Source organism: Schistocerca serialis, chromosome 9 (genome assembly GCF_023864345.2).
Source record: "Schistocerca serialis cubense isolate TAMUIC-IGC-003099 chromosome 9, iqSchSeri2.2, whole genome shotgun sequence".
In the NCBI taxonomy this organism is placed as follows: Eukaryota; Metazoa; Arthropoda; class Insecta; order Orthoptera; family Acrididae; genus Schistocerca; species Schistocerca serialis.
Genome location: NC_064646.1, coordinates 14,532,590 through 14,558,849, shown reverse-complemented (window position 1 = coordinate 14,558,849; position 26,260 = coordinate 14,532,590). Strand labels below are relative to the sequence as shown.

The 26,260-nt window shown below is 39.4% G+C and overlaps 1 protein-coding gene across 1 annotated transcript in view; it reads left to right on the top strand.

The window, feature by feature from the left end:
- The first annotated feature begins 656 nt into the window (after positions 1 to 656).
- Positions 657 to 26,260, top strand: part of LOC126419242 (2-oxoglutarate dehydrogenase complex component E1-like) — a 185,011-nt gene continuing 159,407 nt past the window's right edge. The window contains exons 1-2 of the mRNA XM_050086387.1: positions 657 to 788; positions 1,016 to 1,273. Of these exons, the coding sequence (XP_049942344.1) occupies positions 1,025 to 1,273 (249 nt within the window). The 5' untranslated portion in view covers positions 657 to 788; positions 1,016 to 1,024. The remainder of the gene's footprint in view (positions 789 to 1,015; positions 1,274 to 26,260) is intronic.

Below are 26,260 nucleotides of genomic sequence, written 5' to 3'. Positions count from 1 at the left end.
AGACCTGTAAGTCTGTATATGTGAATTACTTAATTTTTATTGTTTCTTAAATTATAATACCAAGGCATGACCAGTATCTTCATAAAAGAGATCTACCGGTAAATAAAACTACGACCACTAATACTACTACTACTACTACTAGCCTCGCGAATGCGTGCGTGGTAGATAGGCCAAGAAAGTTCTTTGCTGGCTTCCAAGACCGACAAAACGGTCTAAAGCAGTGTGGAAACAATAGATGATACTAGAAACTATGCAGGAGCAGCGAGAATGTGCATCGTTGACGACTGTAAAACGTGGAAAATTCGAGAGGAGGCTTGTCTTTAGCAGTGGATGGCAGCTGAGCGATAATGATGATAGATGTGATGACAATAACACAGAGAGTGAAGGAAGGGCAATCGAAACAAAGCTAGCACTTCGCACTTTCCCGCGTATGAAGGTAATTTCGTCAAAAACTAGTCATAAAGCAGGAAATGATGAAAAGACTGTTCACACGATGCGGGCTATTCGTATTTTCCGGCATTTAGACGTCATCCCGTTAACAGGTTGTCATTGGCTACCTGGTGCCATCCAGCCATTGGCTGCCTCCAACCTGACAATGACAAGGTGATGCAACGCCGGTGTTCCTTATCGCGCTTAAGCGCACTGTGTGAACTGTCGGAATTGAAGTGCAGCCGACGTTTAGTGACTAATACGTGACAGAGTGTCATAGACTGTAACGTAAACAATAAAATACTAATCAAAGAATTAGTATTTCGCGACTGTCATATGTCAGTGTCATTTGTTTTTCTGTAAGTGTTTGATTCATGAAATATTCTGACTTGTGCGCTGTGCCGAATACGATTCGTGTCTGTTTAGAAGTAGAAAGCACACCCTCTTTCTTACTGCTTACAACCCCTCTCGGCTGCAACTGCCATGTGCTATTGGGACAAACTACTCGTACACGAATAAGTTAATGTTTCATATTCGTTTGCCGTATCCGAGAGGCAATATTTTTCTTTTTACTTCCATTTTTCAGGCAAACAAGATGCATCGTGCGAGATCAGTATTAATAAATCTGTTACCTCTCACACCACTAATTCCACGGGCTGCAGGACCTGAAAGATATGCAGCGTGGCTGTTGCGTTCAGGAAGTGCTACAAGCTCACTGTCAGTTACCAGCATCCGAAATTACAGTGCATCTGTTGCACCAGAACCATTTCTCAATGGAACTTCATCAGTATATGTGGAAGAAATGTACAATGCTTGGTTAACTGACCCTAAAAGTGTTCATGTGGTAAGTATTGCTGTCCCATTTGTAGGCTTTACGAGTTCTACTTATTTGCTGGATCTTGCATTTCTGCTGTTCAGCTAATTTAGTGGGGAAGCAAATGTAGGTATATAGTAAGAAATGTCATACATTTGACTTATTTATTCTCCAGGGACCATCTCTCAGTGGTTGGTTTGTTATACTAATACAATGAAAATGTCTTAAACATAAAATACATAAATAAATTTTTTGTGAGGATATGACAGATGGCCAGTCCTTGCCTTTATGAAGGACTCATTCTGGCATATTCTGGAAATGAGTTACGAAACCCTAAACCAGGATGATTGGCCAGAGCAAACTCCAACCTACCAAATATGAGGTCGGTCAGTGTCATAACAACTGAACTGCCTCGTTCATTTGGCTCCTGTTGTACATTGTACTATGATTTACATGCAGTTTTTGTCAGATAACTTATAATATAAAACACAGTTTGCATGCATCAAGGTGCATACTGACAACACCTGCTGATGACTCCTGGACTGTGAAAACACTGCAGTGCCCTTTGCGCTCCCTCCAGTCTGTTCGGGAAACTGTCTCCAGATGCAGAAACATACACCAATGCTTGTCTTCCTCCCATCAGTTTGCTCGAAAAACTCAGCACTCCCCTCCCCCCCCCCCCCCTCCCCCAATAATGAGTGAGATGTTGAGTGCAGGATAATAACAAGACTTAATATCATCACTGTAGGTATTGTCACATGATATTCTTGTAAAAGCATTGCATAGTGATCATGTACTATAATGTGACAATGTTGTTGTAGTTGTCTCCTTTCTTTATTAATCACTGCTCAGAACACTCTAAGTAATCTGATTGTGGTATATGTTACTTATGAAGACTGTTTTAGCTGCGTTTCTGAACAGATGTATACTAGTAATCTTTTACATTTCCTTGGACAATTTATCAATTTTATTCTCTTATAGAAAATGCTGTTTTGAGTTTTTTTTTGTTTGTTTTTCCATGACAAATATATGCCCAGTATACTGGCTCTTGTTCCATGATTATATGTTGAACTAATAGTGAAATACTTAGTAATATTTTCTCTGATTTCCAAAAAAGTTTGGTAGATGCACTCACTTTTTGCAGCAGGGAAACCAGTTTTTTAAATAGTTCTTTACAGTGGGCCTGATTACTACTTTGAACTATAATTCTATGGCCTCTTTTTTGGTAAATGTAACTTGGAGCCAGCACCCGCCCTCCCGTTTTACATTTTTCAATATGGTGTGGACATAAACATAAGGCTTCACTGTTGGTCAATTTGTTACCACATCCAGATTTCTGCTTTCACATTTGTTGGCTTCACACACTCACAACCAAATTGTCCCTTCACGCGAATTTTAAGGTTTTGAAAAAGAATCATTCGCAGCATGTGCTCAGTACAGCCGAGGGCATCATGTCGACCATTATTTAAAGACCTCAAAATATTAACTGTCCCCTCTTTATACATCTTTGAGGTGGTTCTTTTCCTATGCAGCAGAGCTGATCTATTGAAAAAAAACTCATTTTGAACACTCATATGACACAAGACCCCCCCCCCCCATGAACCATGGACCTTGCCGTAACCATGGACCTTGCCGTTGGTGGGGAGGCTTGCGTGCCTCAGCGATACAGATAGCCGTACCGTAGGTGCAACCACAACGGAGGGGTATCTGTTGAGAGGCCAGACAAACGCATGGCTCCTGAAGAGGGGCAGCAGCCTTTTCAGTAGTTGCAGGGGCAACAGTCTGGATGATTGACTGATCTGGCCTCGCAACATTAACCAAAACGGCCTTGCTGTGTGGTACTGCGAACGGTTGATAGCAAGGGGAAACTACAGCCGTAATTTTTTCCGAGGGCATGCAGCTTTACTGTACGGTTAATGATGATGGCGTCCTCTTTGGTAAAGTATTCCGGAGGTAAAATAGTCCCCCATTCGGATCTCCGGGCGGGGACTACTCAGGAGGACGTCATTATCAGGAGATAGAAAACTGGCATTCTACGGATCGGAGTGTGGAATGACAGATCCCTAATTGGGCAGGTAGGTTAGAAAATTTAAAAAGGGAAATGGATAGGTTAAAGTTAGATATAGTGGGAATTAGTGAAGTTCGGTGGCAGGAGGAAAAGACTTTTGGTCAGGCGAATACAGGGTTATAAATACAAAGTCAAATAGGGGTAATGCAGGAGTAGGTTTAATAATGAATAAAAAAATAGGAATGCGGGTAAGCTACTACAAACAGCATAGTGAACGCATTATTGTGGTCAAGATAAACACGAAGCCCACACGTACTACAGTAGTACAAGTTTATATGCCAACTAGCTCTGCAGATGACGAAGAAATTGAAGAAATGTATGATGAAATAAAAGAAATTATTCAGGTAGTGAAGGGAGACAAAAATTTAATAGTCATGGGTGACTGGAATTCGGTAGTAGGAAAAGGGAGAGAAGGAAACGTAGTAGGTGAATATGGATTGGGGGGTAAGAAATGAAAGAGGAAGCCGCCTGGTAGAATTTTGTGCAGAGCATAACTTAATCATAGCTAACACTTGGTTCAAGAATCATGAAAGGAGGTTGTGTACATGGAAGAACCTTGGAGATACTAAAAGATATCAGATAGATTATATAATGGTAAGACAGAGATTTAGGAACCAGGTTTTAAATTGTAAGCCATTTCCAGGGGCAGATGTGGACTCTGACCACAATCTATTGGTTATGAACTGTAGATTAAAACTGAAGAAACTGCAAAAAGGTGGGAATTTAAGGAGATGGGACCTGGATAAACTGAAAGAACCAGAGGTTGTACAGAGTTTCAGGGAGAGTGTAAGGGAACAAATGGCAGGAATGGCGGAAAGAAATACAGTAGACGAAGAATGGGTAGCTTTGAGAGATGAAGTAGTGAAGGCAGCAGAGGACCTAGTAGGTAAAAAGACGAGGGCTAGTAGAAATCCTTGGGTAACAGAAGAAATATTGAATTTATTTGATGAAAGGAGAAAATATAAAAATGCAGTAAATGAAGCAGGGAAAAAGGAATACAAACATCTCAAAAATGAGATCGACAGGAAGTGCAAAATAGCTAAGCAGGGATGGCTAGAGGATAAATGTAAGGATGTAGAGGCATATATCACTAGGGGTAAGATAGATACTGCCTACAGGAAAATTAAAGAGACCTTTGGAGAAAAGAGAACCACTTGTATGAATATCAAGAGCTCACATGGAAACCCAGTCCTAAGCAAAGAAGGGAAAGCAGAAAGGTGGAAGGAGTATATAGAGGGTCTATACAAGGGCAATGTACTTGAGGACAATATTATCGAAATAGAAGAGGATGTAGATGAAGATGAAATGGGAGATATGATACTGTGTGAAGAGTTCGACAGAGCACTGAAAGACCTAAGGCGAAACAAGGCCCCGGGAGTAGACAACATTCCATTAGAACTACTGATGGGCTTGGGAGTGCCAGTCCTGACAAAACTCTACCATCTGGTGAGCAAGATGTATGAGACAGGCGAAATACCCTCAGACTTCAAGAAGAATATAATAATCCCAATCCCAAAGAAAGCAGGTGCTGACAGATGTGAAAATTACTGAACTATCAGTTTAATAAGTCACGGCTGCAAAATACTAACGCAAATTCTTTACAGACGAATGGAAAAATTAGTAGAAGCCAACCTTGGGGAAGATCAGTTTGGATTCCGTAGAAATATTGGAACACATGAGGCAATACTGACCCTACGGCTTATCTTAGAAGCTAGATTAAGGAAAGGCAAACCTACATTTCTAGCATTTGTAGACTTAGAGAAAGCTTTTGACAATGTTCACTGGAATACTCTCTTTCAAATTCTGAAGGTGGCAGGGGTAAAATATAGGGAATGAAAGGCTATTTACAATTTGTATAGAAACCAAATGGCAGTTATAAGAGTTGAGGGGCATGAAAGGGAAGCAGTGGTTGGGAAGGGAGTGAGACAGGGTTGTAGCCTCTCCCCGATGTTATTCAATCTGTATATTGAGCAAGCAGTAAAGGAAACAAAAGAAAAATTCGGAGTAGGTATTAAAATCCATGGAGCAGAAATAAAAACTTTGAGGTTCGCCGATGACATTATAATTCTGTCAGACACAGGAAAGGACTTGGAACAGCAGTTGAACGGAATGGATGGCGTCTTGAAGGGAGGATATAAGATGAACATCAACAAAAGCAAAATGAGGATAATGGAATGTAGACGAATTAAGTCGGGTGATGCTGAGGGAATTAGATTAGGAAATGAGACACTTAAAGTAGTAAAGGAGTTTTGCAAAATAACTGATGATGGTCGAAGTAGAGAGGATATAAAATGTAGACTGGCAATGGGAAGGAAAGCGTTTCTGAAGAAGAGAAATTTAATAACATCGAGTATTGATTTAAGTGTTAGGAAGTCGTTTCTGAAAGTATTTGTATGGAGTGTAGCCGTGTATGGAAGTGAAACATGGACAACAAACAGTTTAGACATGAAGAGAATAGAAGCTTTCGAAATGTGGTGCTACAGAAGAATGCTGAAGATTAGATGGATAGATTACATAACTAATGAGGAGGTGTTGAATAGGATTGGGGAGAAGAGAAGTTTGTGGCACAACTTGACTAGAAGAAGGGATCGGTTGGTAGGACATGTTCTGAGGCATCAAGGGATCTCCAATTTAGTATTGGAGGGCAGCGTGGAGGGTAGAAATCGTAGAGGGAGACCAAGAGATGAATACACCAAGCAGATTCAGAAGGATGTAGGTTGCAGTAGGTACTGGGAGATGAAGAAACTTGCACAGGATAGAGTAGCATGGAGAGCTGCATCAAACCAGTCTCAGGACTGAAGACCACTACAACAACATGACACAAGACATAAAGAGAACTATATGCTCGTCTCTCATCGCTTAAAACTGTGTGCTCAAACTCCTCAGTATATAGCCATGAAAATACACAACACAATAAAAGGGTGAGACATAATGAATATGGAGATAAATATTTTAAAAAGCAAGTTACATGATTTTCTTATTGAACGATGCTACTACTCTGTGGAAGATTTCATGAAGGACAAAGTGATACTTTGAGCTTGATCCCTAAAATGGAATAAAAATTTATGATAGTTATAGTAGATGTAAATCCTGTAAATTTGACGAATTTCAAGAAAGTAAACTCTCCACAAAGTATTATTGTAAGTGTGACAAAATTTTAAATAAGCCAATTGTAACCTTGACATGTCTCCTGTACATCAGACATATGTTCTGGAATTGTGTACATTATGAGATGAATAAAACACATTTCACATTTCCTAATGTAGACTTTAGGTGTCGTACAGATCATTCTGTCACCACAAGCGAGATTTCATGGGGGTGGGCAATATGTAACTTAAGCTCTTTTCTGCAGTCTAAAAATTGTGACCATATTTCATGTCTTCAGTCCCCAGAAAAGAATTTCATAGTGAGTTTGTTGAAATAGTATGTCACCACAAGAGATTGTCTGTTACATAGCACCCCATGAACACAACATGCTGGTTTTTTCCCTAGTAGCTTTGTGTGTTCTTTCAGTGTTCACTAACAATCGGTATTCATCCCTGAAAATTTTGGATAACAAGCACAATCTATAGATTTCTCATCTACGCGTAATGTGACAGAGTTGTTTTTCCCTCTTTTTGCTGAAGTGCATACTGTTTATTTTCTTTATGTTGAATGTTAATGCACCACATAGTGCTTAACCATAAACATCTTTGAGGGTTTCATTTTCTTTGTCTAATAGGAATTCTGGTGTTTATCTGTTACAGTGAGGGTACTGTCTCATCATCACTTTGTTTGCTGTGTAAGTGATTGTCAGTGTTGCACTGTTTTAGGAAGATATTGTTGCAGCTTCTCGACAATACCAGAAAAATAGTCATTTACATAATTTGCCAATTCCTGAAGGTTTTCAGTCGTTCTACTCCTACACTATATTTCATTTGTGCATTATTATATTTTATTTGTTCATCCATCCAGAGCTCTCTTACACTGAAATAGGAATTGTCTTCATAACAGAATGAAAATAAATAGCTCAAAATATACTTACATACAGAATATATGAGTATACTTTTGTGAGGATAGGACACATGGTTGGCCATGGCCTTGAGGGAATCATCCTGGCATTTACCTGAAATGAATTAGGAAACCCTCAGAAAACCTAAATGACGATGGCCGAAGAGAGCTCTCTCATATGAGACAAGTGTCTTAACCGCACTACCTCATTCAGTTGGTCCCTAATGTATAATTTTCTTTGATTTAAACACAATTTACTCCAGATAACTTACAATGTAAAACACTGCTTGTTTTTCTTTTGTATTCACTCCAAGGACAGCTACCGGTGATTTATGGACCGTGAGTATGCTGCTATGTTCCTTGTCCCAACTCTGGTCTGTTTGAAAAACTGACTAGCCTTGTGTATGCATTTTCCAGTTTCATGTTTTATAATGTCCTATACTACTTAGCTTTTATTTTCTGTATTATATATACAAATTTTGTCATATTTTCGTATTAGTAATATACTCATTCAAGGATCATTTTACATTGAAAACATACTCATATGTGTTTATCGAGGAAAGGACAGTTGTTGTTTGTGGCCTTGTTGAAGGAACCATTGTGACATTTGTCTGGAGTTATTTAGGGAAATCTAAATCAGGATGCTGGAAAGAGCTTAAACTTCAGTCTCCAGAATCTTAGGTCAGCACCACCTCATTTGATCATAACTAATTTATAGTTCTGTTATGTTTGTATTTTGAAATGATACAAATTGTTAATATGCCAGTGAAGGATATTGCGTTATGTCAATTATATTGTCTTAAAGTTCGTCCAATGCTCTCTCCTTCTAGCATTAACTGGGCCTCTCATTTTGTCTCTGTCTTACTCCCAACAGTTTTTTTGCATTTTGTATCTTGTTCATTAAGAGGGGGAAAAACATAAAAAATGTTCAACTAATATTCTTTAGCATATGCTTACTATTATAGTGCCTGGTATGTACATTAACCAATGCATTGTACTGTTGATATATATAGTCTTTTCATAGTAGTGATATTGTTGCTCTGAACTTGAATCTTCTCTTCTTTTTTTATTTTGTTCTCAAACTGTTATTTGATTTGAAATTGTTGAAAGACATTTTATTTGGAATAGCTATAAGTCACCACAGTTTTTTTAAATGCACTAATTCTGTTTTTGTATGCTGTTAGCACCATTTCATGTCCGTGTTTAATATTGTTTCCCTTTCCATAAATTAATGAATGTTGTTGCTAAAATTACATTTCTGCAAATATAATGATATTAGTACATCACTTTTTATTTCTTAGTAATATTTCCATTTGATTTTACATGAATTTCGAATTTGTAGACATCTGCAGGACTCTTAGTTCTTTGCGTAGATTTTCTTTCGTTATATCTTCCAACTTTTGAATTTGTCCACTGGGCATTTTTTGACAATCCTTTCCATTTACTGAAGTGCAAGAAACATCTTACAGAATCATGTTCGGTTCCATAGGAATGATTGTGCCCCATGACTGTGATGGCAATGCAATGAAAGACAGGTGACATTATGACCAATGCTGACCTCCTTTCTGTGCTGGATCTTACTGAATGTCGTAGCTGTTGAAGGATGTTACCAGTTAGCTGCCAAAAGGCCAGCATCATTCCATCAGTGGCATACTGCCCTGTATTCCTATATACAATGGCCTTCCTGTTGAGGTAAAGGATGTGGTGGCATTGGGAGAAAGTGGCTGAACATGAGATACGAGCTGTGTTTCATGAAGCCAGTGAGCTGATCATGAGCGGGTTCCTGCCAACCACTGAGGTAAATTGATGACCTATTAACACACCTATGCATTGGGGATTGTTTCTAGTCAGTACTGTCTTCAGTGATGAAGCCTAAAAATATGTATTGCCTGTAGCATATATACAGGGTGGTTATAATTAAACTTGTGCTATTTGAACCATTGTAGATAGAAAACTATTTACCATGTGTCTTAGCCAACTTTGTAGGAATGATGTTCAGGCTTTGCACTGCCGGATTTCTATTGTTAGTGCATAGTGTTAGTGTCATGACTTGCCATTTAAGAACTGGTACTGTTATGGTGACAGTATTATGGAAGTGTGCAATTCCACCCGTCTGCTTTGACCCATGACTTCATCAATGTGGTGGAAATGGCTATTCTAAGCGTCTCCAATATGGCACCTATGATGCCACTACATGCACATAGCAACAAACATGAGAATACGTATAAAATAAGACAATAACATCTCCCTCCTAAAATACAATCAAACTAATGGGACAACCATGGGAAATTTGGGGTTTTAGGGAGGGGACAAGCTAAATATAACAGTAAAAAAAAAAAAAAAAAAAAATGCACCATGATCCCAAAACACACAATTTAAGTCTTTACAAGCTACACATAGTACTCATATTTACATGATATTTTTGTAAGTTATAAAGAATGTGGCTTATACACATAACGTTGACTTTCCTGAGCTCTCAAAGATTTTGGAGAAACTCTTCCAGACTATAGAAGCATGCATTAATAGATATTCTTTTAATACTGTTTTAAATTTTTTAGATTACTTATTACTGTAATTGCTTTTGGCAACTTACTGACTGTAAATAATTGTACCATAGTGTAATGTCCCCTTTTGAACAAACTGGTTTTTATTTTAAGCATGTGAAAGTCAGTGTTCTGTCATGTGTTACATCGATGCAGATCTTCATTTTTGAGGAGAGCAGTAGGATCTGCTATTGCATATTTCTTAGTAAACATTGCACTTACAAAGATTTAAGTACATGGGAGAAGAGGAATCCCTGTCCTTTTAAATAGTGGTCTTTGGGTGTGTTCCTTTTTATTCCAGCCATGATTCTCATTATCCTTTCTTGCATCCTGAAGGGTTTTAGGCAGGATGGTGAGTTACCCCAGAAAGTGATCCCATACTTCAGAATAGAATATATATTAGCATAATAAATATTCATTAGACAATCCTTATAACAAGTTTTCAAGCACTCTCATTAAATAGCAAATGATACTTAATCTCTTAAATATGCAGTGAACAATTGTGAAATGGTATTTCTAGTGCAGTTCCAGACTGTTCTGGATGCAGATGGCCATCACATTGAGCAGTATTTGTAAACTGGAATGTAAACATGATAAGCAATTAACAAATGTCACCCTCTTGTGGAAATTTTTAATGTGTTTCTTCAGTGGTTTATTTATTATTTCTCTTCTGTATCCCCTTAAAAATGTTCCATTGTCCTACAATAACTTGTTTGTAGTGGGAATGGTCCCAAGTAGTGAAAGTTTCATTATAACCACCCTGTACATTTGTATGCAACCTACCAATATCAGCTATCATCATCATCATCTCATAACATGATGATGATGTAGCATGTGATGCCACAAGTGGGCAGCAGAAGGAGAACAGAACACTGACAATATTTTTTTTAGTCCGTATCAATTCTTGGAATGTAAGTTGTGGTGAAAGACTGATCTGTAACGATCTAGGTTGGATTGGACGGTAATAGTTTGGTTGTGAGTTGATGAAGTGGTATTGAACGCATCTGAGAATTTAGTATTCTCCTCTGGGTAGCTGTGGTACCAGACTTTTAAAGTTATTTAATCTTGTAAGTTTTTTTTATATATTTTTGAATACTTTAAGTAATTTTTTTTCTCTCTCCCCTTTCATTATGGCCAGTTAAGGACCAGGTGGCATTTTCAAAGCCTCATTTTTGGTTTCCTTCAATAGTCTTTCATCTGTTCCCCCTGTTTGTTTCCTTGAACCACTTCATACTTGTTCTGTTACCGCATATACCTTGTTTTTGAACACATTTATTTCTGCTGCTTCTTCTTTCAAGATGTGTCTCTCTAAATCTCAGCTGGCTTCTCAGAGTTATCTTATTACTGATTTATGTTTGAAGATCGAATTTGTTAATGTACTTATCATTCCGTATGAGTGTTGAAACTTTCTGAACTGCACTGACGGGAACTCTCCCAGCAGTATATTGTTTGTTCCTATAATCCCTCCCCTGCCTCAAACTTCATCAGTCCCTATCCTCTCCCTGCCTTCTTCTTCCCTATTCCAATTCCAGTCTCATTCACCCTTCTATATGCCCAGTGCACATCGATAGTCCTTTTCCCTTTTCTGCTTCTTTCCTCTCCCGCTTTTGGTCCTCACAGCACATCTTACAGCCTCCCACTGGTGCACCTAACAGTCCACTAGCTTATCCATACCATGTCCCAGTATACTCCCACAGGCAGGACTAGCATCTTCGCTTACCTCTAGTCTGATGCCTCTCACCCTCCCTGCCCCAAGTCTCTTGTGCACCCTCACTACCCACCCCAGCAAAGATCACTGCTCCCCTTGGATACAGTCACAGATGGGTGTTAGCACTGGAGACAACAGTGACCATTTTGTGCAGGTGTGTATGTGTTTTGTTGTGTCTACATCTATGATGGGCTGAGTCCAATAGTGAATTATATCTGAGAGCCCTTTTGAATGTGCTTGTCTGCCAATCAATGCATGCTCTATGTGGTGAGTAGCAATCTATGCTTTTCATATTTTAATGAAAAATCATTTTTTGAAAATCTAATATAATTCAGTTGTTAAAAAGGTCTATTCGCCATGTGATGGCATGAGAAAAGGTGCATAAGTTGTGGAAATGTGCTAGCTTTAGAAGCCAGTGACTACGTACTTCTGCTGGAAGGGCTGAAGGGAAAGAAAGAGGGATGAAGGAAAAGGGCTGGTGATGTTTAGGAAATGAGCTGAGTTAACGGAAAAGTCATCCAGAACCCCACGCTGGGGAGACTTACCAAATGGGATGAGAAGGAATGACTGACTATGGGGAAAATTCTTTTAGATAAGAATCCTAAACCATATATGTAATATCTACCCAACAGGCAGTATCAAGCACACACAGCTCATTCACAGGATTACAGAGGAGAGGGATGAGAATTCTCAGTAAACATTATGCAGTTTGTTTCAAAATGATATTACTGTACAACGCACAAAGAATTTAAAGATTTAGTTGACAATGAAAGAGTAAAACATTGCAGTGATTGACAGATGGGATTTATTGTTCAGTACATCAAGAAGATGAAGGTAGATTTGCAGGCATGTGGCATTGATGTTATGAATAGTAGAATGTATGGAGTCACATGCATTATTATGATGTCAGTGAAACAGTTTTCAATGGAACTGAATGAAGAGTACAGAGACTTTATTGTTGGAAAGTATATTGGTTAACAGAATGAGATTTTCACTCTGCAGCGGAGTGTGCGCTGATACGAAACTTCCCGGCAGATTAAAACTGTGTGCCGGACCGAGACTTGAACTTGGCCAGGAAGTTTCGTATCAGCGCACACTCCACTGCAGAGTGAAAATCTCACTCTGGAAACATCCCCCAGGCTGTGGCTAAGCCATGTCTCTGCAATATCCTTTCTTTCAGGAGTGCTAGTTCTGCAAGGTTCGCAGGAGAGCTTCTGCTAAGTTTGGAAGGTAGGAGACGAGGTACTGGCAGAAGTAAAGCTGTGAGGACGGGGCGTGAGTCGTGCTTGGGTAGCTCAGTTGGTAGAGGACTTGCCTGCGAAAGGCAAAGGTCCCAAGTTAGAATCTCAGTCCGGCACACAGTTTTAATCTGCCAGGAAGTTTTATATTGGTTAATTCAGCAGACATTACTGGAATGGTTTTTTGATATAAAACTCACTGTTGTTGAGTTTATGAAGGGAAAAGGAGTGCTGGATGAAAATTAGAACATTTGGAATGGATGGCAGACCTCGCCTTTTGAGTGGACTTCACTACACACTGCCCACAGTAAGACACTGCAAGGTGAGAAAGAACTTCTTTCAGATTTGATGGGTATGCATTTAAAAAGAAAATTGCATTATAGAAGAGACACAGTTTGACAGACACAAGCCAGTTCCCTAAAGCTCACTACTGTTTTGAAAAAAATTACAAGGACAGCTTCATAAACATTTTGAGGACTCTATCAATCTTACATCAGTTTTTGAGACAATTTGACCGATGACCTCGCTGTCTGGTCTCCTTCCCCAAAAAACCAACAACAAAAGACAATTTGCTGCCTGTGCATGTGCAGATGTAACTGATTGTTCTGTAAGGCAATTCCCATTTTAATGACCAATCCTTTTACCTCAAAACTGTCCAGGATGTCTAGACTGCTTTTCTCAGGTAAGAATTTTCATGTGTCCATACTTAAAAATGAAATCAAACACCGTCCGAATAGTCCTTGAAAGCCCAATGGTACTGCCCGGCTGCAGTGTTACCCTCAGCCCTTAGGCATCACCGGATGTGGCAAGGCTGTTGGCCCATGTCCATAATGCAGTTGCAAAAGTGCTACATTGTTTCAATTGACATATTTGTGTGAAAGGCCTCTTTTCGATTATGAAACTCTGTAAGTTGTGATGACATGGCAGCTTGAGTGCAAAAATCTGTGTAATTCTCTGCATCCGTCTGTATGCCAACAGTTTGTACCAGATAAAAATTAGGCTTCAGTACACCAAAAATAATTAACTAATACTTGAAATTTGTTTTTTTATCTACATTGTTGAGAACTTAAATATAAAATACACAGTGTTACTGTACTGGCATTTAAATGTGGCATGTTCACAGTTTCCCATCTCTTTCCCCTCCTCCTGTTCAGACAGTGCAGCATGGTGATTAGGGAAATGTGCAACGAGGCTAAGTGCTATGGCATGGCCTGTGAGCTGGAATCTTGGCTGCCCCTAATCTATACCTATCTAGTAGTGTAGGTCTAAACTTAAATGCAGTTTCAACTTAATTACAGAGGAATTAAATGTTTAACTAAGAAAAAATTCTAAAATTAAACTATAGAATCTAATAATATTTTTCTGCTTCATAATGTGTAGAAATGATAGATCTAGTGCTGCAGTTCATGGCATACATACTGCAGTGTATGTACCTACACTGTGATCAGACATCCTCTTTGTGTTGTGCTTTTCTGCAACTACAAACTGTCCAGCATGTGTGGTGCACTCCGAAAATAACAGCAATCAAGTGGATTGGAAATTATACCTTGTTATTTGGGATACCATTACAAGAAGAGGTAACATTACCTATTACTGCACAACTCTGATTGGAGTTACAAGGAAAGGTAACACTATCAAGTAACTTCATTGGAAGGTGCATAATGAAACCCTAACACAGTGAGCCATAGCATGAAGCCTATCTCCTCAAGTCAGGTTCACCTGGATGTGAAGGTCCATCCAGGATCGGCACACTGGTTGGGAGCTGTTCCAAATGAGGAACTGCAGAGTGGTCTCTCAACAGTGACCAGCTTCTCGGAGGTCGTGTTCCAGCCTAAGTACTGCTGAGGCAGAGGTATATAGTGCTGAGGGAAATAGTCCCATGTGCGATAAGAGTAGTTCCTACAGTGGTAACATCCTGAATTCCCAGCGGTAAAACTTTTGACAATGTTGACTGGAATACTCTCTTTAAAGTTCTAAAGGTGGCAGGGGTAAAATACAGGGAGCGAAAGGCTATTTACAATTTGTACAGAAACCACATGGCAGTTACAAGAGTCGAGGGGCATGAAAGGGAAGCAGTGGTTGGGAAGGGAGTGAGACAGGGTTGTAGCCTCTCCCCAATGTTATTCAATCTGTATATTGAGCAAGCAGTAAAGGAAACAAAAGAAAAATTTGGAGTAGGTATTAAATCCATGGAGAAGAAATAAAAACTTTGAGGTTCGCCGATGACATTGTAATTCTGTCAGAGACAGCAAAGGACTTGGAAGAACAGTTGAATGGAATGGACAGTGTCTTGAAAGGAGGGTATAAGATGAACATCAACAAAAGCAAAATGAGAATAATCGAATGTAGTCAAATTAAGCCGGGTGATGCTGAGGGAATTAGATTAGGAAATGAGACACTTAAAGTAGTAAAGGAAATTTGCTATTTGGGGAGCAAAATAACTGATGATGGTCGAAGTAGAGAGGATATAAAATGTAGACTGGCAATGGTGAGGAAAGCCTTTCTGAAGAAGAGAAATTTGTTAACATCGAGTATAGATTTAAGAGTCAGGAAGTCGTTTCTGAAAGTATTTGTATGGCGTGTAGCCATGTATGGAAGTGAAACATGGATGATAAATAGTTTGGACAAGGAGAGAATAGAAGCTTTCAAAATGTGGTGCTAAAGAAGAATGCTGAAGATTATATGGGTAGATCACATAACTAATGAGGAGGTCTTGAATAGAATTGGGGAGAAGAGGAGTTTGTGGCACAACTTGATTAGAAGAAGGGACTGGTTGGTAGGACATGTTCTGAGGCATCAAGGGATCACAAATTTAGCATTGGAGGGCAGCGTGGAGGGTAAAAATCATAGAGGGTATAACAACCCTACCACAACAAAGGTCAAAATTTTAATAACAATTGTGGTGGTGCTCACATTACTGAACAAATTTTCGGGCAACATCAGTCATATTATGTGGCAGGTGTCATTAGAGCACAGTTAATAGTCATTTCATGTAATAATAAAAAAACTAGGCACTCATCTTTTTGTGTTTCCCACGCAGGTCTCGTCGTAAAATCATGGCTAAATCATTGAAAATCTATGTGGTTATGATTCCAAGCTCGGATGCAAAGAAGCCTAGATTTTATTCTGCTATATTCAAAAGTTATGTAGATGCGCTTCACAAACCATCCTTGAAGATTACACTTTTGCTGGACGATGGTGATGTAAAAAATTAATCAGCACTCCGAAATTAAGTTACACTTCCTTTTAATTGCTTTTATTGCAATATCATGTAAACACAAAACATCACTTCACAATACAAAACATAATTGAAAACATCTCTGTCACAGTCACTGTTAAAGTTCACATTTTATAAGCGGACTACGTTATGCGTTTTTCCCACATGACGTCCAACACTTGACTTTTTCCACGTCCGACTCTCTAACAACTTAACAACTAACTAACAATCGCTTACACACCCAAAAATCTGAGTTACAAGTACGTGAAAGATCATAGTGACAAAAGAAAGAATACACATAAGAATAATATCATTGCAATGTAAACATATCGATGTATCACAAATGAAATCAAATCTGAATGTTGTCTCATAAATGTGTTAACTACTTCTACAGAAACACAGTAGAATATTGCTGGTATCGAGAGGTTCAGGTGAGGTCCGTAATGGTTGTGTAATTCAAGTACCATTACAAGAGAGACCAAGAGATGAATACACAAAGCAGATTCAGAAGAATGTAGGTTGCAGTAAGTACTGCGAGATGAAGAAGCTTGCACGGGATAGAGTAGCATGGAGAGCTGCATCAAACCAGTCTCAGGACTGAAGACCACAACAACAACAACAATAACAACATCAAGCCACATTGTGTTTGTTGTTGTTGTCGTTATTCTCATTGTTGTGCTGGCTTGCAGATGTCTGTGCCAGAAATGTACTACGCCTGCAGCTAGGTCATCTGGGAGGTTGGTTGATTGATTTAGTGAAGGGGACCAAACAGCGAGGTCATCGGTCCCATTGGATTAGGGAAGGATAGGGAAGAAAGTCACCTGTGCCCTTTCAAAGGAATCATCCTGGCATTTGCCTAAAGTGATTTAGGGAAATCGTGGAAATCCTAAATCAGGGTGGCCGGACACGGGTTTGAACCATTGTCCTTCTGGGTGCGAGTCTAGTATGTTAACCACTATGCCACCTCGCTGTCACCTGCGAGAGGTGGTGTGCTGCAGTTGTTGCCCAGTCAGTGTAGGCACACACATATGGTAAAAAATTTTATCTCCTTCACATACTTAGTGTGGGTTGAGAAAGGTGGCAGATTGAAGTAGTTCACTGAGTTCGAGCCACTGCGGGCCATTGGGGCTCTGCAGGCTGCTGTTGACCCTCGGAGCCCCAGAGACAATCAACCCTGGAGGCCAGCTGCACAGGGGCCGATACAGCAGAATTGAGCTGGAGTCCCATGGAAAATGAAGTCTGTGGCAGTGTGCTACCTTCAAGTAGAGGGTCTGCCATGGATGCAGTTTGCAGATGCAACAGGAAACAGTATCAAGTAGGCAGATGAGACTGGAATGCTGTGATCGTCACCCATTCTGTTAAGAGGGTTAAGAAATATTTAGCGAGTCATGGAACATATATTGAAGAGAGATTAGACACAGTCAAAGGGATTGTGTTCATTGCAGTCGACAAAAATATTATCTGTTTTGAGGTTGAATTTGAGTGTGGCTGTGAAGTTATCTGGAGACTTGTAACATGTCTGGGTGAAATCAAGTTAACTGTTCAATGTTTTATGCACTGCTGCCATAGTTTGTGCCATTCCAAGAAGGTCTACACTCTGATCATATAATATTAAGTGGAGGCAACTTTAACCTAACAAGTATAGACTGAGATGTCTGTGGATTCATTGCAGGGGGCACAGGTAGGCAGTCTTGTGAAGGACTTTTGAACACAGTTATCTGAAAACTATCTTCAGCAGCTATTTAGATAGCCTACACACAATGAAAATATTTTAGACCTTGTAGCTACAAACAGACCTGACTTTATTGATGGTGTCAGTATAGAGGCAAGTATTAGTGATTATGAAGTCATCATAGCGACAGCGATTACTGAAGTTAATAAATGAACCAAGAGTGTTAGAAGGCTATTTTTGTTAGAAGGAACAGATAGAGTTGTTGGGATCTCACTTAGATAATGATGGGACATAAGTGGGTTCCAATATAGTGAACACAATAATTATGGGCAAAGTTTACACAGATTGTAAATTGTGCTCTGGAGAAATATGGAGTAAGTGGATTGAGAACAGAAAAGATGAAATGTGGTTTAATAACAAAATTTGGAAAATTCTGAGGGAGCTAAGACTCTTCCCCTCTTGGTTCAAAAGAGGATGCGCAAATGACGACAGGCAAAAGTTTGCAGGGTTTCATTAGTCTGTGAAAAGGATAATGTATGGAGCATATATATCAACTACCACTGTAATACCTTAGCAAAAGATCTTGCCAAGAACCCAAGAAGATTCTGGTCCTATGTAGAACTGCTAAGTGGGTCGAAAGCTTCTGTCCAGTCACTTGTCGACCAATGTAGTGTGGTAACAGGAGATAGCAAAAGAAAAGCTGAAGTTTTAAATTTCTCATTTAAGAAACCATTCACGCAGGAGGATCATACAAATTTACTGTCAAGTGACCATCGCATTCCTGTATGGAGGACATAGTAATAAGCATTCCTGGTTTAGAGAAACAGCTGAATGCGTTGAAAGCATATAAATTGCCAGATCTGTATGCTATCCCAATTCAGCTTTACAAAGAGCACTCTGCAGGGCATTGCCCCTTAGTATGCATTTATCTCAAATCTATCACCCAGGACAGAGCCCCAAGCCACTGGAAAAAGGTGCAGATGACTCCTGTATATAAAAATGGTAAAAGCCTGGACCTGCAAAATTACAGACAAATATCCTTAAAATTGGTTTGTTGCAGAATTCTTGAACATATTCACAGTTTGAATATACTGTGAGACAGAAAAGATTGTCCACAAATCAGCGTGGTTTTAGAAAGCATCACTCATGCAAAACACACTTGCCCTTTTCTCAGATGGTGTCTTGCAAACTATGGATTAAGGGCAAGAGGCATATTCCGTGTTCTAGATTTCCAAAAAGTGTTTGGTACTGTGCCCCACTGCAGGCTCTGAATGAAGGTATGAGTATGCCTTCAAGAACTGTTTGTTAGAAGATGAGCTCTTGTTGAAAAAAACTTTAAGGCAGTTCCTATTACAAGGATCATTTTATATGATAGAAGAGTTCCTGAACTACAATGTTTAGCATTTCTTGTATTGTTAAATGCAAATACGTGCCCAAATCTACATTTATAATCTTGACTATTGTTTATTGTAAACACATATTTTGCAATATTTATTTTCTGTAACACTTATTATTTTGTATATTTATTTATCTCTGATAATTGATTTTCTGTAATAGAACCTAAGTTACTGTTCACTGTAACGTGAAATCGTTTTGTTTTTATGTGCTACCACAGATTTCTGACATGTTCCATATCCTGTGATACTGTCACAACATGGATCACTGGAACAGGAAATAAATAAATAAATATGAATAAGTTCCCAGATATGTGATTGGCTCAAAGCCTTCACAAGTAATAGAACCCAGTGTGTTCTTGACGATGAGTGTTCATCAGAGACAAGGGTATCACCAGGAGTGCCCCACGGAATTGTGATAGGACTGCTATTACCCTCTGTGTACATAAATGACCTGATGGACAGGGTGAGCAGCAAACTGTGGCTGTTTGATAATGACACTGTGGTGTATGGGGAGGTGTTGTCATTGAGTGACTTTGACAAAATATCTAGTTGTTGTGATGAAAGGCAGGTAGCTATGTAGGAACATGTCAGTTAATGCAGGTGAGTAGGAAAAACGGTCATGTGATGTTCAAATACAGCATCAGTAATGTGCTACTTGACAGTCAGGTCGATTAAATATCTAGGCCTAACATTACAAAGTGATATGAAATGGTACAAGTTTGTAAGGATTGTAACGAATGCAAATGGTCAACTTCATTTTATTGGGAGACTTTTAAGAAGGTGTGGTTTATGTGCATGACCACATATAAAACACTAGTCCAGCCCATTCTTGAGTTCTGCTGGAGTGTTTAGGGTTCCCAACAGGTTGGATTAAAAGAAGATATCAAAACTGTTCGGCCGCGGGCTGCTAGATTTGTTACCATCTGAGTCAGTCGTCATGCAAGGGTTACAGAGATGCTTTCTGAACTGACATGGAAATTCCTGTAGGGAAGGCAGTGTTTGTTTTGCAGAACACTATTGAGAAAATTTAGAAAATTGGCATTTGAAGCTAGCTGCAGAATGATTCTACTGCTGCCAGGATACATTTTCCGCAAGGACCACGAACATAATGTAAAAGAAATTAAGGCTTGTACAGAGGCACAGAGACAGTCATTTTTCCCTTGCTCTATTTGTGAGTGGAGCAGGACAGGAAATGACAAGCAGTGGTAGAAGGTCCCCTCCGCAACACACCATATGGTGGCTGGCAGAGTATGTATGTGGATGTAGAAATGGTGCAAAGAATTCTGTTACCATCAGTGCCAATAATGACAATGGACAGATCAACATGGAAACGAGACACTGAAAAATATGGAATGGCATCACCGATGTCAGAAAATGGATGTTGCGAAGAAGAGTTAAGTCCAATTCTCGAAGGAGTGTCTCCCTTGGGAAAGAAGCCTTAACAAAAGTCAAGTGGGATGGAAATAACAACTTGTTTATTCTGCATGCCATTAAAAGAAGAGATAACATTGCTGATTGCTGTATAGCTCTGATATGAGTTACGGGGAGAGAGAACACTGTCAAGTAAGTTTGTTGGAAGGTGCATGATGAAGGCTTAAGGCTAAGCAGTAAGGCATAGCAGGAAGCCTAAACCTGTAAGCTGAGTTTGCCTTGATGTAAAGATCCATCAAGGATCAGCATTGTGGGTCTGGTCAGGAGTTACTCCAAATGAGAAATTGTGGAGCAGTCGGCACAATTGCCCAGCATACCTCCTGGTGGTACCGGCTTCTCTCAAGTTCCATGCACTGGCCTGAGTAGCACCAAGGTGAAGGTATACAGTGTGGATTATTTTCAGGACTGTGACTTGCTGAGGTACATAGTCACATGCTGGCTGTGCCTCCTGTTGTCAGTTGGAACACCACGCGACGGCAAGAGTAAACTCCCTGGATGGTAGCGTCCTGAGTTCTTGGCGATAAAAAACCATTGTTGTTGTTGTTGTTGTTGTTGTGGTTGTGCTGGTTTACTACCCAGAACTGTTATTGTTAAGCTGATTTTGAGATGTCTGCGAAAGAAATGAACTGTACTTGAGGCTGGCCACCTGAGAGATGCAGGTGTTCTGTGGTTGTTGTCTGGTTGGAGTGTAGGTGCAGACACACATATATGGTAAAAATTTGGTGTCCTTCGTGTATTGTGGTGGCCCGGTGTAATGTTAAGCTCTCTCTATACAGCTTAAGCATTTCGTGGACTTACTTGTTGAAGAATGCTGGTTCTGCTTTCTTGCAGCGCTGATGTCTTCTATTAGCACCAGACGCTTCTCCAAAGATTTCATTGCTAGGAAGGGGAAATTTTCAATCTCTCGCTCTCTCTATTCTTATTTAAAAAATATGCTACTCTTGGAATATCATTCAATGCACCAGAACATATTTATTTCCACTTTGTACAAAAAACAACTGAACTTATGACGTAAGCCCACACATTACTGGGCACCCAGAGTCAGTTAATTACACATTTTTGAACACAATTAATACATAGCTTTTATCGTGGCTGACTATCCACGTCCAGTCCACGTACTCTCAACAGCAGTTCAACGTCTAATAAACAGTCACTATTTCGAGTCTCTCCATTTGTTTTTTAATAATAAAATGCTACATTACTCTTTGCAGCAGGCCATGGATCTTCCGGGCCGTATTTGCTTATTCTTGGCAGGTCGCACTGAACTCTTGCCAGTGCCGACGAATTATCTCCCTTCCAGTTTCGCCTGCACAAACAATAAATGGGTGCAGTATCCCATGCTCATCCTTATGCCCTGCTTTAAAATAATGTGTGTTCGAAATGTCTGGAATACAAGTGGCTCCAGACTTTCGTAAAATTCTGGGGGCGCTACATATCCCTCCCCTTAGCTCGAACACTCGTTATTTTGCACACAACATATATTTTAATAATTTTTTTTTCTAATCACTTATCTTGTTACTTTGTACTATATCAAAACATTAGGTACAAAAACACTCTTTCATTTCCGGTATTTCATTAAACTGTTGGTAATAACTTTCATAGACATAGTAGTATGATAAACTAATAGTACAACAAGTATTAGCTATTTCCAATAGATTTATCTACTCTTGCTTCCAGGATTGAGCCAAAATAAATCCATCTCCTTAGGCAGTTTCAAAGTTCAGGCATTATTCTGAGTAGAGTCTTTACTCTTTTTTAAGAAGCTGTTGCAATGATAACCACCGGTTTTCCGGGTCTGAGAAAAATTAGTTGTACTGGGGATTTTCTCTTTTTTCTATCTGCTTGCGCAGGATTCATCTTTTCTATTTAAAAAATTTTAGGATTCAAATTTACCAGGAGAAACTTTCCACTACAATCTCAGGTCACTATACCACCCTTTCCCTTTGGGTTCCAATCTATGTAAGGGTTGATACTATGAAAACATCTTCTTCCTCATCCTTGGGTAGGTACACCCCTTCCATTTATACTAAACTATGGTACAGGTCAATCCCCTTTTTGGTGCCCCTGCCCGCACAGTATAGGTCAACCTCCTCTGGGTCTGCCTACCTGCCTCTTTTTCTCTCATTTCATCTATGTCGGATGCGTCCTCCTTATCTTCTCTAACAATGATTCATAGTCTTGCCTCTTTTGTACTCCTCTGCACACTATTTTATTTAAAATTTCCTGGTAAAATTTCTATCTACCTCTCCTTTCCTCCTCCTGAGTCCTTCAGCCTACCTGCGTAAATTCTTCGCTTGTTCATTGCTTACAACTCACTTATTTAGCCTTAATAACTAAATATGTTTCGTCCATGGTTGTAACTTTATTTCTTGTCATTGGGCTATTCGGTCTGCACAATCCTATTATTCATCAGCAACTTATTTGACTCAATACCTCTGGCTTAATATCTATTTCTTTTTATCTCCATTCATATTACTTTGTATTACTATAGCTATGAACACAGATGGATATACACTTCGTCCCCCCTTGTTCCTTTGGTTTAAGCTTACATACCATTTCACTTGAGATGTGCGACTGTCATTACTTAGGACATGTGCTCAAGCCCTTCCTGAGAACTACTTCCCCCCTTATCTGTGACGGTTATTACATCTCCCTGTGTATTACTTGTCTGTGTCTTTGTATTTAATTGTTTGAGTGTGGAAGTGTGATCGTGCGTCCTGATTCTTTGGTCAACTAAGGTTCTTAGTTGAAGATTTATAGAAATCATGAAAAAGAGAAGGACTTCAGTGATAGAAGTATATGAATGTGGACAGAGGGAAAGATAGATTGGTACTCTTAAGAGAAGTAAGAAAGGAAATGAAAGAATTGGTTGCTAAGATCGAAGAAAGAAAGAAGAGAGCCCCAAAGACATGAAACCCTTCGTACCCCCCTTCCCCTGGATCCACACTTCGCCAGTACTTACGTGAGAAGCCAGAGGAGGTATGATGTTCGGCGTCTCCTGCAGAACGGACATTCTCATCATCACCTTTGAAGTCCCCGAAGAAAAGACTCCTATGGAACGGCAAATGATGAAGAACGAGTCACACTTGTTTGCAAGGGTTGTATGAAGGTGAAGGGTGTGGTGCGTAGGTCGTGTCTGTGCCTATGCTACCCACCCATTTCAAAATTAGATGTAAACCCTCCCCAATCACATCACACTTTACAAAAAATATAAAACATTCTATAAAGATAGAAATTATATACACTATAATCAAATAGTTGTTGAGTTAGTCACTTCACTCTATATTTCATACACATGTTCAGTTTATGACATCTAGGTATCATTCTTCCTAACCAGTACCATCATATTATATCTCCTGTTAGAATGTTACCCTGTTGGTTTTACCTCATGCTTAGAGGTTACTGTTTATTGTGACTCCTTCAATCAGTCATAATTGGTCTCTTTTAATACTAATATGATAGGATAGCTTGAGGCTTATGAATAGATTACAGGATAGTCGAAGATTTGAAGGGAGTTCGGTGTAGGAAAACTAATGTAGAAGTAACACCGAACCCAACTCGGGAACCAGCGGATGTCACTCCACCCGTTGACACAGAACGTCAACATCCCTGGGGGTTTTGCACATATCGTTTTATATCCTTAGCATTATACATTCCCTTTTCCTCTCCTGTCACAGGATCTACTAAACATAGGGTTTTTTGGTGTACTATTGATTGAATGCGATAAGGTCCTACGTATTTCAGAAAAAAATTGTGTGTTTCTTTTTTCAGTGGTATGGCTTGGTTAAATCGTTTTAAGAAATGGGTGGGGTGTACCTCCCCGTCTGGTTTGAATTTAGGAAACTGTCTTGACAAGCCTGAATTTGATCCCCATTGCAAATCAGTTATCATGTTCGTATTTAATATAATATTTTGGGAAACTGTGCATTTCTCTAGTTTCTCCTGCATGAGCTTGAATTCTTTGCTCAACGTTTCCAAGTCTTTCTTGGTGGTGTTATCTAAATCGGAAGTTACTATAGGTGAAGAGATATCAACACTTAGTTTCTCTTCAACCTTTCATCCTATTAATTCTTCTACTTGTTCTTCTAAGCCTTTCAAAGTTATAAGCTCTGCAGTCATTAACTTTTCTTTGAAGTTCCACCAGTGATTTGACCCCTGAAATTTGTGCCTGTACTAGGGGGAGCAACTTATCTTGTTTCTGGACATTGGTTTTTAGCGTAGTTAATTCTTGTTTGACCACATGAAATGTAACATTACATACATTTTTCAAAGAGTCGTATTTTTCGTTAAATTGTGTTTCCAAATTACTACATTTACAGTCTACATCATATTCTAATTTTTGAACTAACCCTTTTAGATGAGCTTCATTTCTTTGTTCTAAATCCTTAAATAAAATATGTCTGTTCACTAAGGGAATCAGACAATTCTTTTTTCAATTCTTTTTTCAGTTCTTGTATCTGATTACTTTGGATATTAACTTGAGCCTCTAGTTTTGTGTTTTGCAGATCTAACTTAGAGTTTAATTCTGCCTTCAGTTCGTCCTGTTTTGTGGTTCAAACTGCGCTTTGATAAACCTCATTAATTCGCCTAAATCTGGCCCCTGTTTTTCAATTCCCATAGCCACAACAGACTCTACAGATTGATGTTCTTTTTCCATTGTGTTTTGTTTTGCCTTTAATCTAGTTATCCTTAAAGGTACACTTGCTTATTTCCACAACTCCCCACACTTCACAAACAATCAAAGGTCAGTAGTAGCTCACCCGGCGTAGGTGGATGACATCGTCGGCTTTCGTGGACGGCTGTGTCGGCATTGGTGTGATGCGATGTCGGCGTTGGTGTACGGCGGCGTTGGCGTAGGTAGACGGCGGCATCGGTTTTTGTGGACAGCTGCGTTGGCATTGGTGTGATGTGACGTCAGCATTGGTGTACGTCAGCGTCAGCTTTGGTGTATAGCTGCATCGGCGTTAGTGTGCGACAGTGTCAGCGTTTGTAGATGGTGGCGTCGGCAATTTGAGACTAATTGCAGCTTTGTGCGATTTTCTTGATTCCCTTAATCATTTCACCATTTATCAACACGATATTTCTGGATAAGTGGATAAGTATCGTGGAATCGCTCTTCAGCCTCACTGTCTCACTGTTATCGGTTGCTATGGCAACTCACAACATTTTTTTTTTTTTTTTTTTTTTTTTTTTTTTTTTTTTTTTTTTTTTTTTTTTTTTTTTAATATTTCCCCTTCTTTCTCAGGTCCTGTCACGGTCGCCACGTTCTTGTGGTGGCCCGGTGTAATGTAAGCTCTCTCTATACAGCTTAAGCATTTCGTGGACTTACTTGTTGAAGAATGCTGGTTCTGCTTTCTTGCAGCGCCGATGCCTTCTGATAGCACCAGACGCTTCTCCAAAGATTTCACTGCTAGGAAGGGGAAATTTTCACTCTCTTGCTCTCTCTATTCTTATTTAAAAAATACGCTACTCTTGGAATATCATTCAATGCACCAGAACATATTTATTTCCACTTTGTACAAAAAAACAACTAAACTTTATGACGTAAGTCCACACATTACTGGGCACCCAGAGTCAGTTAATTACACATTTTTGAACACAATTAATACATAAGCTTTTATCGTGGCTGACTATCCATGTCCAGTCCATGTATTCTCAACAGCAGTTCAATGTCTAATAAACAGTCACTATTTCGAGTCTCTCCATTAGTTTTTTAACAATACAATGCTACATTACTCTTTGCAGCCTGCCAT